Source organism: Puma concolor, chromosome E1, assembly GCF_028749965.1.
Source record: "Puma concolor isolate L17-30 chromosome E1, mPumCon1.1.hap2, whole genome shotgun sequence".
NCBI classification, from domain to species: Eukaryota; Metazoa; Chordata; class Mammalia; order Carnivora; family Felidae; genus Puma; species Puma concolor.
The window spans coordinates 47,355,996-47,370,638 of NC_141680.1; the positions used below are offsets into that span (position 1 = coordinate 47,355,996).

General features: G+C 38.2%; 1 protein-coding gene across 1 annotated transcript in view; it reads left to right on the forward strand.

The window, feature by feature from the left end:
- Positions 1–14,643, forward strand: part of LOC147574460 (EF-hand calcium-binding domain-containing protein 13-like) — a 54,992-nt gene that overhangs the window by 10,820 nt on the left and 29,529 nt on the right. The window contains exons 8-16 of the mRNA XM_086685479.1: positions 2,676–2,780; positions 4,534–4,587; positions 5,192–5,296; positions 5,851–5,904; positions 7,680–7,784; positions 10,568–10,621; positions 11,241–11,345; positions 12,262–12,315; positions 13,176–13,280. Of these exons, the coding sequence (XP_086541605.1) occupies positions 2,676–2,780; positions 4,534–4,587; positions 5,192–5,296; positions 5,851–5,904; positions 7,680–7,784; positions 10,568–10,621; positions 11,241–11,345; positions 12,262–12,315; positions 13,176–13,280 (741 nt within the window). The remainder of the gene's footprint in view (positions 1–2,675; positions 2,781–4,533; positions 4,588–5,191; positions 5,297–5,850; positions 5,905–7,679; positions 7,785–10,567; positions 10,622–11,240; positions 11,346–12,261; positions 12,316–13,175; positions 13,281–14,643) is intronic.

The window sequence follows — 14,643 nt, forward strand, 5'->3', positions numbered from 1 at the left end:
GGGAGAGGAAGGGGGAAAAAAAGTTAGAGAGGGAAGGAGGCAAAGCAGAAGAGACTTAAAAACTGAGACCAAACTGAGGGTTGATGGGCGTTGGGGGAGAGGGGAAAGTGGCTGATGGGCATTGAGGAGGGCACTTGTTGGGATGAGCACTGGGTGTTGTATGGAAACAAATTTGACAATAAAGTATATTTAAAAAAAATTTGCCAATATATACGATAAAAAGTGGAACGCCCAAAGACTTCCTATGACACAAATATTTTAGATAGACCATAAAATAAGTATGCTTTAAATGACTGAATTCACAAAAGGAAAATGGAAATACTCTTAAAAACTAGCACAGGAAAACATGGATTTGAAAGGAGTCAAAATTTCTAGAAATGAACTGTCTAGCCTGGAAAATTTAAAAACATAATGGTTTTATTGGCAGATGGAAATGAAGAATTAATTGGATTACTGGAATAGAACTCTGAAAAAATTGCCAAGATTCCAGCATAAAGACAAAAAAGTAACAAACAGGAAGGAGGAGTAAGAGGCCTGAGGGTCAGAGTGAAAAATCGGCCCGTTTATCCAACAGTATACAAAAGAGCTAACAGAGACAAAGAAAGAAAATGCTAATTTGAAGACCTAACAGTTGGTAATTTTTTGTGATTGTTCAAAGACATGGATCCTAAAACACAGGGCACGTAATGAGTCCTAAAAGGTTGCTTAAGAGGTCTCTGGTTAATCAAATCGTAAGCAAGTCACAGAACACCAAAACAGAACAAAACAAAAAACCCTACGGGCAACCACAGTGCATTCTGACTACCTACAAATGAACAATTAGACTTATAGTGGACTACAATGAGATGTCACCTTACACCCCATAGGATGGCGATTTTATAAAAAGGAACAGAAGCGCCTGCATGGCTCAGTCAGTCAGTTAAGCATCCAACTTCAGCTCAGGTCATGATCTCACAGTTCGTGAGTGTGAGACCCACATCAGGCTGTGCTTTGGATCCTCTATCCTTTCTCTTCCCCGCCCCCCCCACCACACCCCGTTCATGCTTTCTCCACTCCCCCCCCACTCAAAAATAAACATTTAAAAAAATAAAATGTTTTTTTTTTTTTTAATTTTTTTTTTCAACGTTTTTATTTATTTTTGGGACAGAGAGAGACAGAGCATGAACGGGGGAGGGGCAGAGAGAGAGGGAGACACAGAATCGGAAACAGGCTCCAGGCTCCGAGCCATCAGCCCAGAGCCTGACGCGGGGCTCGAACTCACGGACCGCGAGATCGTGACCTGGCTGTAGTCGGACGCTTAACCGACTGCGCCACCCAGGCGCCCCATAAAATGTTTTAAAAAGGAACAGAAAATAACAAGTGTTGGTGAAAACGTGGAGAAGTTGGAACACTTGTGCGCTGGTGGTGGAAGCGTGAAATGGTGCAGCCACTATGAAAACCAGTATGGCAGTTCCTCAAAAACTTAAAATTACTACATGATTCGGCAATGCCATTTCTGGGCTTGTGTCTTAGTTCATTCAGGCTGCTATAATAAATTTCCAGGGACTGGATGGCTTATAAACAACAGAAGTTCATTTCTCACAGTTCTGGGGACTAGAGTCCCAAGATCAGGATGCCAGCATGGCGGGTAAGGGCCCTCCTCTGGGTTGTATTTGTACAGTGACTTCGCATTGTATCATTCCAAGGTGGAAGGGGCAAGGGATCTCTGCAGGTTATCCTTTATAAAGACACTAATCTCATTCATAAGGGCTCTGCCCTCATGACCTAATAACCTCCCAAAGGACCCATCTCTTAATACCATCAATTTGAGAATTAGGTTTTCAATATATGAGTGGCAGGGGGTAGGGGGGCACACAGACATTCAGGCTTTTGTAGTGCGTATCCAAATGTGTATATCCAGCACTATTCAAAGAGCCAAGAGATGGGCTCAGTCTGTGTGTTCATCAACCTTAACATGGAAAGAAATTGTGACACAGGCTACAACATGGTGAACATTGAAGACATTTTGCTAAGTGAAATAAGCCAATCACAAAAAGACAGATACTGTATGGTTCTATTAATGTAAGATAACCTGGAGCAGTCAGATTCATAGAGACAGAGGCTGGGTGTAGGGAGGAATGAGGAGTGTTGTTTGAGGAGTACGGACTTTTAATTTGGGAAGATAGAAGGTTCTGGGATGGATAGTGGGTGATGGTTCTAAAACAAGGTGAGTATATTCCATGCCACTGAACTCTATCCTGAAAAATGGTTAAAATGGTAAATGTATGTCATGCATATTCACTGTATATATATTTCAGTCTCACAAGATGAGAGAAATTATTAGACATTTTTGGGAAAATTTATTCAGAGGAAAGAACCATGTAAACTGTGCAGCAAACAAAAATAATACTTTCCTACTGGCAGAAGCATATGAATTTTGTTTTCTGTATTTCTGTAAATCGTCTTGAAGTTCTGCCACAGTCTTTAAAAGCTAATTGTATAAATGGATTCCCACAATTACTCATTGGAGGAAATTCTAATTCCGCCTTTATTACTGACACTCTTAGATACAACTGAATATACATTCGACCTTTTTCTTTAAGGTGAAACCAATATCTATAACACACAGGAATTCATAGCTATTGTCACATTCTAAGGTTATTCACTGTTGCTTACATTCTTCTCTTTCTTCCAAGGAGGGATTGTTGATGTTGCTAACCTAGACACTGCTTTGCAAAACATGGGAATGAATCTCACAGGAATGGAAAATAGCGATTTGATAAAGAACCTACCTGTTGATGGTGAGTAAGCATATAAATTTTTGCATCACTGAATATAACTTGAGTTGTGAGCTTCTCTAAAATCATCTCTGAAGAAGTTTGTTTGCCAGTAAGAAGATATTTGTAAAAACTTAGAAATGAGCTCAGAAAGAAAATAAAGTAATATTCTTTCTTGTCATTTTATTAACATATTTCATCAATCTTTTTAATTCTGGATCCAAAGGAATGCTAAAAACATAGTTCTTTGATTAGGACTACAAAAAGTGAGGGAATAGAGAAATAATTAGGGGTGAAAATAGCATGAAAAACGGTCTAGAGGAGACGAATACAGAAAAAATAGGAAAATAAAAGAGAAAATGTGGGAGACTAAACATGAGAGGCACATTCCAAAGCCGTATGATAGCACTCATTCATTTTCTCAGAGCAGTCTGCAAACACTCAGGCTATCACATACAGAATTTTGCCTTTTTCTGAAGCTACATAATATCCCACTCCTATTTCAAATTCCATGATCTAAATAAAGGCCACATTCTCAGGCAGTTCCCTTGAAGAACTAGAAACACTGAAATACAATTGAAGCTGAATGAGGGCTGAAATGCAGTGGTTCAATGAAAATATGATGCTAAGTGAAAGAAGCCAGTCACAAAAGAGCACGTATTGTATGATTCCATTTATAGGAAATGTCCAGAATAAGCAGATCTGTATGTACTACATATTAATGTTTCCATTTGGATTTTTAGAAATCTTTTCCTCACATAATATACTGACACTTAGTCCTGACACTTTCACTGACACAGATGGATTAGTGATTGCCTAGGACTGCGGTTGGGGCTGTAGTTGGGAACTGCAAATTAATGGTATGAGGTTTCTTTTTTTTATAATGAGGTTTCTTTTGCGGAATATGAAAATGTTCCAAAATTAGATTGCAGTGATAGTTGCAGAATTCAGTCTATATCCTAAAACTGTTCACTTGTATACTTGAAATGGATGAATTTGTTTGGTATGCAAATTATATCCCAATAAATTGTTTAAAAACGAATATTGGCCTGCTCTGTACTTTTAGAGCCAGAAGATAATAAAGAACAAAAGTGACATGAAGCTTCTATTTACATATTTGTCATCTACAAATTAGACAAAACATAATAATGTGTGCAAATGCAGTGTCTTAGTTGTTTTTGGTCTAGTAAGGAAAAATGAATCTGAGATCCTATAGAATCCCAAATTTCTATCTTTGTAATATGCTTTCATGTTAATGTCTTTAAATATTGATTTAAAAATATACAGAATCTCTACTTTTAAAATTATCTCGAGCCAATCACTGAAGTGATCATTAATTTACTCATAGGGAATAAAGGAGTAAGAAACTCTGTGTCAAAAAAAAAAAAAAGTCAGGAACTACTAAGTATCAGCTTATTACATAAGGAGATCAATTGTAAGAGCCAGATACAAACATTAATATGTAGCACACAAAAATTGTAAATTCCGTTCCTTGTGCCTGATGTAAACAGTGGAGAGTTTCCCAACGTATAGGAGTCATGAAGCCGACTCTGTGGGAAATGGTGACTTAATTTTATAACTCATCCTTAACTACCAGAGGTTTAATTTTCTGTAGTTCAATGAATCAAAGCTCTAGTAATATTTTAGAACTTCTGGCTCAAGATGAATATAGGATAAAATATTAGAGTATACATATATTGCTTTCTTTTTTAAATTCCATATTGCTAATGAGTGCCGGTGTTATATTTGTATTTGATTTACGTGGCTCTCTTAACAGATAATGGGAAGGTTGAAGTGAAAAAGTTAATGGATGCATTGAAAATGTTTTCTGGTGAGTGGCAAGTTACTATAGAATTGTACTATCTTTAAAATATCTCCTCAACTTCCCCAAACTGTTTATATGTCTTTATATTATGTCTCATTGAATACTTGTTTTCGGAGTCTTATGCTGTATTTATTTGTACAACTTAAATTTTAAAAATACACTGAAGATTCTGTGTCTTGGTAAGAAATCTGGCCCAAATGTTTTTAATAAAGCAATAATATCACTTACCTCACTAATATTCAAATAATCCCATACCTTGATAGGCATATATGAAGAGAAAAATCACATAATTTAGGATCTCCCCAGAATTCTAAGTTCCCCTGCCAAAATTATAAATTTCCATGATTTCCATCATTCTAATTTGCTGGCCAATCTTAAAAGCAAATCTACCCTCTGCTGCATTAGATGCACACAGATCCATCACTAAGAGAGTATGCCTTTTAGGAGATTAAGGACCTTGTTCTATTTGTGGCCTCCCTGTGATTCTGTGTAGTTGTATGTGTTTCCTTTTACTCGCTCGCTACTTCCGAGCCGAAGGTGATCATTTTTTCATTATCTGGAATCATTAGATTCCAAATTGTCACACACTGATGTTCCTGTCTTTTGAAAGGAAAAAAGATTGATGCCAACGATCTGCTAAAGGTCCTGGGAGCCATGGGGGTCGAGCTCCCTGAAAAGGAACTAGTGAGGCTGAGACAGACCGTGCCTATCGACGGTGAGCCATATAAGTCTCAGAACAGCCTTTCCAGGGACATTCGTTTCGGGGGGTCATTGTCGGCAGTTCTAAATTGTTGTCTCTTTGTTTCTCCTAAAAAGTACTGAAAATAATTTTTAAAACAAATTAAGTTTGCTGACGTACAGATTCAATCTGTCAACCCAGCTCTTTAACCATAACCATATTGCCATCAGAGTTGATGCAGGTTGTAATAACACTACCCAGTCACGCCCCTGAGAGGCCTGCATGATAGGAAGGAAACTGAGGGAAGTGAGACATAGGTTAAAAAAAAAGGGGGGAGGGGACACAAAGAAGTAGTGATTTTTTTTTTCCTGCACAGTATAGTCTTCCCAGCAGTCTTCTTGGTTGCTGAACACTGGGTACATTTTTGTCACAATTTTTTTCCTAAAATAATTTTTATTTGATGAGGAGATAGAACAGATTTCCTAGGGAAAGAGGAAAAAGATTGCTCCTAGAATTACCCAATTGCCCAAAAACTGCGTGTACATGTTCTTTTCCTTTGGATATAAATTATGGTTTTTCTTTTTTAATAGCTGCTGGAAAGGTGTATAAGAACAGATTGTTGGATGGTGTGAAGTCTATAAAAGGTATTTAAGAACCATGATTAGCAGAAAAGTCTGCTAAATGTCAACACAAATATCAACACAAACATCTTACCACCAGGTTTTGAGTCATGTCTACATTCCTATATTTAGATTTTTTTATTTCATTATGTTAAACACTTTTGCATAATCACCCATGGTATAGTATTGCAAGGGATCCATTCACTCTTGGAGAATATTTCTAAATAGCACCCCCAAAGAATCATTTGAAATCTAATTTATACAACACATAATATACAGAATATCATAGGCAGTTTTTCTGAGCGTTTGCCCAACAACAATACAAAGGATTTTGGAGTGATCTTTAATAATTTTATGGCACAAATCAAGGTATTTTCTTTTTTTTATTTATTTATTTATTTATTTATTTATTTATTTATTTATTTATTTTATTTTTAAGGCAGAGAGAGACAGAGCATGAGTGGGGATGGGGCAGAGAGAGAGAGGGAGACACAGAACTGGAAGCAGGCTCCAGGCTCTGAGCTGTGAGCTCAGACCCCGACGCGGGGCTCGAACTCACAAACTGTGAGATCATGACCTGAGCCGAAGTCGGACGCCCAACCAACTGAGCCACTCAGGCGCCCCTCAAGTTATTTTCTCTAAAACATTCTTTCCTAAAGACCAGTTAACAACAATAGCAGCAACAGCAAATGTGGAAAAGAAGCATGGTATTGTGGCCAAAATGCTTTTTTACTTCCTCTTCCTGTAGGTCCTTAGAAAAAGAGACCAGAAGGGGAAGTAGGAAGGGAAAGAGGAAAAGGGTAGAAGGTTTGCTGCTATTTAATGAGAGAAGCCTCTTGCAGGTGGCACTTGGCCTCCTGACATCCCAGATACTTGGAATAATTCCAGTCAGCAACATTCTTGGAGAATTTTGTGGTGAATGTGTTGTTCATGACACTTCTCTTCAAGAGCATTGAATCCGTTTTTATAGTCTTTTCATCTTTAATATACTTTTTGTATATTGCAATAGCAGAACATTGATGATCTGAATCTTGAACTATCCCTCTCAGCTGATACCTTGGCTTTGTTTTGGGGACAGACCTGCACAGTACTCTCTCTGTTTTCCCCATGGGGACAGTCCTATCATTGGTATTCTTTCGGCCCCTCTTTTAACAGATGAGTATTACTTAATACTACAAATAGTAACTTTAAACACATAATCACAGCCTGTCACCCAGTAATGCTTCAACCTCAGAATATTTTTTTAAGTAGGCTAAATGCCCAATGTGGGGCCTGAACTCACGACGCCAAGATCAAGAGTCACACATTCTACTGACTAAGCCAGCCAGGCACCCCCAGCCTCAGAACATTTTATCTAAGTTGTTCTTGACATCATTTTAGGTGATTTACTGAGTCAACCTTATATGCCTGTTCACTAATACAAATAAGTTGTACCTTTTTCCTTGTTTTTTTTTTTTTTTATCATACTAAAATGCATGTGAGAAAAAAAATTATATATAATCTTTGGAAATCACATAATTTTTTTTCATGATTACTTCCTGTTTGGTTTTTTTTTTTTTTTAATTTTTTTTCCAACGTTTTTTATTTATTTTTGGGACAGAGAGAGACAGAGCATGAACGGGGGAGGGGCAGAGAGAGAGGGAGACACAGAATCGGAAACAGGCTCCAGGCTCTGAGCCATCAGCCCAGAGCCCGACGCGGGGCTCGAACTCACGGACCGCGAGATCGTGACCTGGCTGAAGTCGGACGCTCAACCGACTGCGCCACCCAGGCGCCCCTCTTCCTGTTTGTTTCTTAAGGAGGAATGGTTAAAGCCAATAACCTAGACAATGTTCTGGAAAATCTGGGAATTGAACTCACAGAAAAGGAACGTGAAGCTCTGGCAGAAAATCTGCCACTTAGTGGTAAGCATTGTAGATAATAATGAGCCTTAGGAGTTTACATTTATGAGCTTGTGTAAGAGAATGTATATTAACTAGTGATATTTGGTATACCAAAAGAAATTAGAAGCATTTGCAAAGATAGGGATGAACAGTCTTCATTTAAGAACAGATCACGTATTATTTAGGGTAAACTACATTTTTATTTAAAAACAAACCTAAAATTATGTCCCGGGTAAATGCAGCAGAAGTTAAATTCTTTCCCCCGTGAAAGTCCAAGGCGAGAGTATCTTTGGGTAATGGACAGTGGCTCTTCTCCATTCAGCGATCCAGGGACCCAGGTTCCTTGCCTCTTGGATTCCTTTTTAAGGCCTTGTCATCGTTTCTATCTAATAATGGAATGGAAAGGAGAGCATGAAGGAGAGAGAGTGCACGCGTTATTTCCGTAGCCATTCCTCTGTGGAGAACCGGTCACGTGGCTGCACCTAAATAAATGTGAGGCGGAGGTGGGGCGGTAGAGATGTAGTATCTGTCTGGGCATCCACTTCCATTTATGATTCTATGCTCTGAGAGGAAATCAGAGTATTGGTAGGTAATTAGCTGCTTTTTGTGTTTTGTTTTGTACTCATTGACAGTTGCCTCAAATATACATGCACCATGTGATTTGAAGCCCAGGAGGCCTTCCCTAAAAAGTCTCCGTGAGACTAGAACTGAAGAAGATAAAATAAAACGAAATCAAATCAAAATAAATCCATAAAGGAAAACTGTTTCCTAGTCATCTTCATTGAGGTTAACAGTATATATTTCCAGGTAACAAGCCCAACACCAGATTGCAGCAGATAGTTTTGCTTTGTCCCCAGCTGAGGACTGTTAATGCCTAAAGGAGCCTGTAACCAACCACAACTTAGACAAGCCTTGAGTTCCGCAATGGGGAAACTGGCTCATTAACAGAACAAAGGTGTAGTCTTAGGCTTCTTTGCTTCTCTTGCACATGCTTGGCTTCTCTGTCACCTGCCCATTCCAGCTTCACGTTCTTCAAGTCGAATCACTTACCTTCTCATTATGTTTTAAAACATCACTCAGAAATGTTAGAAAGACCTAAGGAACAGGGGTTATGGTTTATGCAGTCAGCTATCCTCTTGAGGCTTTTGGTTTATAGATTTGTGGCATTGTAGGCCTTCGTTTATTTTGCTTTGGGGAATGGTGGTGTGCAACCAGTGAGGTTAGTTGGACAGAGCCGTGATCTCAAGAGTGCCATGCTTGGGGTTTAGTGCTCTGATTTGGCCATCAAGAGAGTCTTCATAATTTGCTTTTAAATTTTTTAATGTTTATTTATTTTGGAGACTGAGAGAGACAGAGCGTGAGCAGGGGAGGGGCAGAGAGAGAGGGAGACCCAGAATCTGAAGTAGGCTCCAGGCTCCGAGCTGTCAGCACAGAGCCCGATGCGGGGCTCGAACCCACGGATCGTGAGATCGTGACCTGAGCTGAAGTTGGACGCTTAACGCTTAACCGACTGAGCTGCCCAAGTGCCACAAGAGAGTCTTCACAATTTTATCTTTGAATTTGTGTTTCCTAATTGAAGTCTGATGGGAAACTAGAGCATGGCTGGGGCTTGGCACCCTGGCTCAGGCATGTGACTGCCCCTGCCATTTAGTCCCCAGGATGTATTCTGGGTCAACCACTCCACAGCCTCTGGTATGGCCAACCTCCCTTTCACCACCATGCCTGGCAACATCTGCATCCCCTGACCCTAGCAGGGACCTGGGCATGGTTGCAGGGAGGGCTGGCATTGGCAACCTGTACCTGAAGGCATCTTGTGACAAGACATGGCAGCAGCAGTCCCCACTTTGGGCTGGCAGGGTCAAGCCTGTTCCTCATCCCCTTCCAGGTATCTAGTGTGTCCCCATGTCAAGGCTGCATTACTCTTGGGAGTCGCCTGTCCATAGTGAGTTGAGGCAACCAGTGCATAGGAAAGTGAGACACGTGACTCAATTTTCAGATGTGTGGTTCTGGCGGCAGGAGGAAGGAAGGAAGTCTGCTGCTAGTGAGCCTCGTGCATGCTGAGTAATGGGACCACCCAGGGTGCCTGTGAGGTTCTGCACTCAACCCTAGAAGATGCCATGCCTGTGACAGTGCAACATTTACCAGCTGACTTATAAACAAAAACTAAAACAAAAACATCACCATGACAGTTTGGGAACAAGACTGTGGAAGAAAAAAAAAAGCAAAGTTTTTTTTCCTGATTTTTGAACAAGGGGTCCCACGTTTTCATTTTGTACTTGGCCCAGTAAATAAAGTAGCTGGTCTTAGGGGGTTGATCAATCCTTCCTGATATTGGAACAATGCCATATTGCTGTAACTCTCTAGCTTTAGCTAATGATTTCTTTTTTTCCAAACATAGAAAGGTAGAAACATTTACCCAAACTTTATGCATGTGCTGGTAACAAAAGATTGAGAACACATAACCAGCCATTCCAAGTTAATAGTTGGAATAACTAAAGAAAAGTATTAGTAAAAGATAGAACATGAAAAATGTTTTCAACATCATGGGAAGAACCTTGCGTTTGCATCAGAAGGGCTATCAGAGACCAAACAACAACATACTTAGCCTACTGTAACATTCCTGCAAGCATAAGACAGAGAACGCTTTCTTGGGTTAACCCTCTATCTACCATAGAATGAATTCTTTGCAATCCATTGCATAGAAGTTTTTGGCTGGTGAGATTAAATTGTGGGGAGAATCTCTATTTCTTAATTTAGCTCCTTTATCTTTTTATAATATTGCCAAATTATGATATTTTTTACAGCTAATGGGAAGACTGAGCTCAAAAAATTGATGGAAGCAGTGGAAACTATTACAGGTTAATTAGAAGTTTCTATAAATCTAATGTCTTTATTCTTTAGCTAATTTATATTTTTATGTAGAACCATCATTTTTACATTCCCTTTTTTATTCTATTCTACCCATTTTTCTTCTATATTGATGAATATCTGCATACAGTTGCCCAGGATTACACATTAGAACATTTGCATTTTAGCACTAATTTTTCAGTGTGAATTTATAGTAGCAAATTTCTTAGTTTCTGGAATATTTGCCAAGAATAGTCACTATTCTTGATTTTGAAAGCCTAAATTTGAATTAGCATAGCTAATGATACAGCAAACTTTCACAGAGATAAAATTCTGTTATCATTAAGAGATTAGGGGAGAGATAATATCCTTACAAAATAAATGGATCTTATGCCTACAGTGTCCTAATTTGTATTATATAAACTGCATCAGTATGTCTATTACTTTACTAAGCGTAAGAGAGAAATTCTATTTCTACCCCCAATTAATGACAGTGGCGAACAGTTAACATATTGTGTGTGTTTGCTCATTCAGCTATTGTAGCTGAAGCTGTAAAGGGTCAACAGGTTTGGCGGGGCTGTGGTTAGGCCCTTCTCTCTACTAATCTGTGACCATTTTGTTATGTTGAAGGGGGAGAGGTTGATGTCAGTGATGTAGGAGATGTTCTGGAAAACATGGGAGTAACTGTCACAGATAAGGAATGTGTAGAGCTCCTAAAAAACCTGCCAGTTAATGGTAAGCATTTAAAATATTAATATGGTCTTGAAGGAAGCACACATTTCTTATTTTGTTTATGAGAACTTCTATATACTTTCTGATAGCATAGAAAAAATGCTTTCAAAAACTACTTAGTATGAATGATTTCACTCATGTAATTATGTATCTTCACATACTGATAGATAATATGTAGGTATATTCTAGGTTGTTAACATGAATCATCTAGGGACTTGTGGCTGCACCATAGACTGAGAAGGAAGAAGTAGAAAAAGGCACTTAAACAAAAACAAAGACCGAAAAAGTACAGCCATTGTGATATGGTTCAATTTATAAACTTATATATGCAAATAATTTTTTTAAAAAAATGAATGGTACGTTTTCACCTTAAAAGGATGCTATCTAATGGTAGAACATCAGTAACTGTAAGCTGAGTGTATATGGGGATTCATTGTTTCTATTCTACTTTCGTATATATTTAAAATTATTTACAATGAAAACATTTCAAGAGAAGATTTTTTAAGAAGGAATTCCATTAATTTTTAGTTGGAAATCAGTTGCTGCTTTATTCACAACCTGCCATCAGGGCTAAGAAATACCTTTTGTAGTTGTGGTTCTATAGATGGGGAATTGTAAAAGTTACACTGGGTGCTAAGTTACACTGGGTGCTAACTAGGTGAGAGAACAGAAAAGGACATTAGAGAGCTGAAAAGGAATTTAAAAAAAAGCACTAAGATTACAAGATTAACATGCTTAAGTGTCAATAATTGAATAGAGTGGATACATTGGTGGCTATTTCATTTTTAAAAATTTGAAAGTAAATTGGAAATTTTCTAGAGAAAATTACAAATCCTCCTTACATTAAATAATGACTTGCTGCCTTGGTGAATCTCCACATCACTTACTTGTGTATGACCTGATTTATGTTTCCACGTAGCTAAAGGAAAAGTCTACAAGAATAGGTTACTGGATGGTTTGAAGTCTCTTAATGGTAAGTGAGAAGCATAATACAAAGCCAGATGATTCTAAGAGACACATTATACTATCTCCTAGCTATCCAATTGTGAACTTCACTAACCTCCTTAAATACTGATATCATTCCTAGCTTCTGATATAGACCTGTGAGCAAATTATCTCCATATAGAAATTTAAATAAATTTTACATAAGAGAAAATAAAGTCTGTGTCAGAACAGTAAAATTAAAGGGAAAATATTTGGGGAATTTGGTTAGACGTTGAGACAATCAATAAAATAAACACAAATGAGCCCACTTATTAGTGAGAAGATAAAATAATGTTTTTCATTACTATGAATTATTAAATAGTAATGCAGGCCCTTTTAAAGCTTATGCTTTGTAAACCTGTCCCCATGATCCCACTAAAGAAAGAGGTTCTTTTTAAAGAGCTATTATCTATTATTATCTATTATTGACCCGCTTTGTACTATAGACACTTGATGTTCCTGCTGAAAATAACATTAGTATATGTCAACAATTTGATGTATTTGCTAAAACAAGTCAACTGTCATGCTATATATGAGCCTATTTAAGTTATTTAAATCCAAAAACTATACAGCATGCTAATTGACTATAATAAAATGCATTCTGGACAATTAGTTCAAGATTTCAGTTTTGTTTTTTTTTTTCTGCAGACGGAAATTTCTAAGAACTAAAATCCCCAAACAAAAATTTTAGAAAAAGATCCCTTGCTTGCAAAAGAAAAATATTTCTGACAGGGGACACCCTTTATATTTCCACCTACACTACAGCCATGTGGGCCCATAGGTTATTTAAATATATAAACTGTATTTTTCTTTCCTTTGGCTATTTCTTGACCATTTTGCTTTTCTAAGGAGGGGTTGTTAATGCCAATAAACTTGATTCAGTTTTGAAAACCATGGGATGGAAACTCACAGAAGATGAAATTAAGGATCTCAAATGCAACCTGCCCACTGATGGTGAGCATTGAAAATATTTTTAAGTTCTTTGGGAAAAATCTTACCATGATGATTAGATTCCCAGCTCATTGTTCTTTCTGGATCTTGGTTATGGGATTGAAGAAGTTCTACCTTTTTCCATTCTTCTTCTCACATCTGAAGAAGGCATTGAAGAATAACCCCTTCTTGGGGGCTGGGGCAACTTTCTTAGTGTGCTTCCTATTTGTAGAGGGCAGGAACCCCACTTTAAGTCATGAACAGAGTACCTTTTAGTTTAAGTTTTATACTAAAATAGGGTTGACTTTTTATCTGATTGATTACGACTTGCTTAATGTGCCAATAGTTCTACAATCCTTTTTGAGATGTGCTTCTCATTAGATTTAATTGTAGATCCCTTGAGTTTTATCAGACTTCCCTGGGGAGAAGCACAACCTAAGATGCTTGTTCCTGAATTATTTTTTCAAATTTGGAAGATTTACTAGGCACCATGTTAATCAAATCAGAGGTTTCAACAAAAGGAATGATGATCACACTCTTCATATTGTCTTTGCCAGAAGCCTTAGTTTTGAATGCCCTTGGTCACTAAAAGAAATTCCAGGTGTTATCTTCTATTTGTAGAAGATGAGAACTAGTTCATTTTTTGTGCCATGTCGCACCCTGAATCTCTGGATTCTCTCTGTTCTCCTTTATCCTTGCTTGCTAGCCAGCCAGTTGTTTTCTGGGTTCATTTCTTTTTGTAGTAACTTGTCCGTTGCTGCCAATATCAACCAGATACTCTAGTAACACTGTATTTCCTATCTTCTTCTTTTTTTTTTTTAAAGTTTATTTATTTATTTTTGAGAGAAAGAGAGAGAGGGAGTGGAGGAGGGATACAGAGAGGGGGAGAGAAAGAATCCCAAGCAGGCTTCAGCATGGAGCCCGATGTGGGGCTCGAACCCACAAACTGTGAGATCATGACCTGAGCCAAAACCAAGAATTGGAGGCTTACATGACTGAGTTACTCAGGCGCCCCACCCAGCTTCTTCTTTTAAAGTACAAGCATATTCAGTACATTATCTGCCTTCTAAGTTGTTGAAATTGCTAAACTCACCAACACCATTGCAAGGCATGGGTTCATTCCAGCCTCCAGTAACAATTTCTTCACCAAACACTTCCAGCACCAGAGCCAATGCCACATAGTTTTGGTGTTTTTGCTACTACTTTTGTTGTTGCTAAGACAGCAACACACTTGTGGTTCCAGTTCCTTTTTTTTTTTAAGTTTCTTTATTTTGAGAGAGACAGAGATGGCCTAAGCAAGGGAGGGGCAGAGTAAGAGGCAGAGAGAGAGAGAGACAGAGAAACCCAAGGAGGCTCCTCAGTGTCAGTGCAGAGCCCAACACTGTGC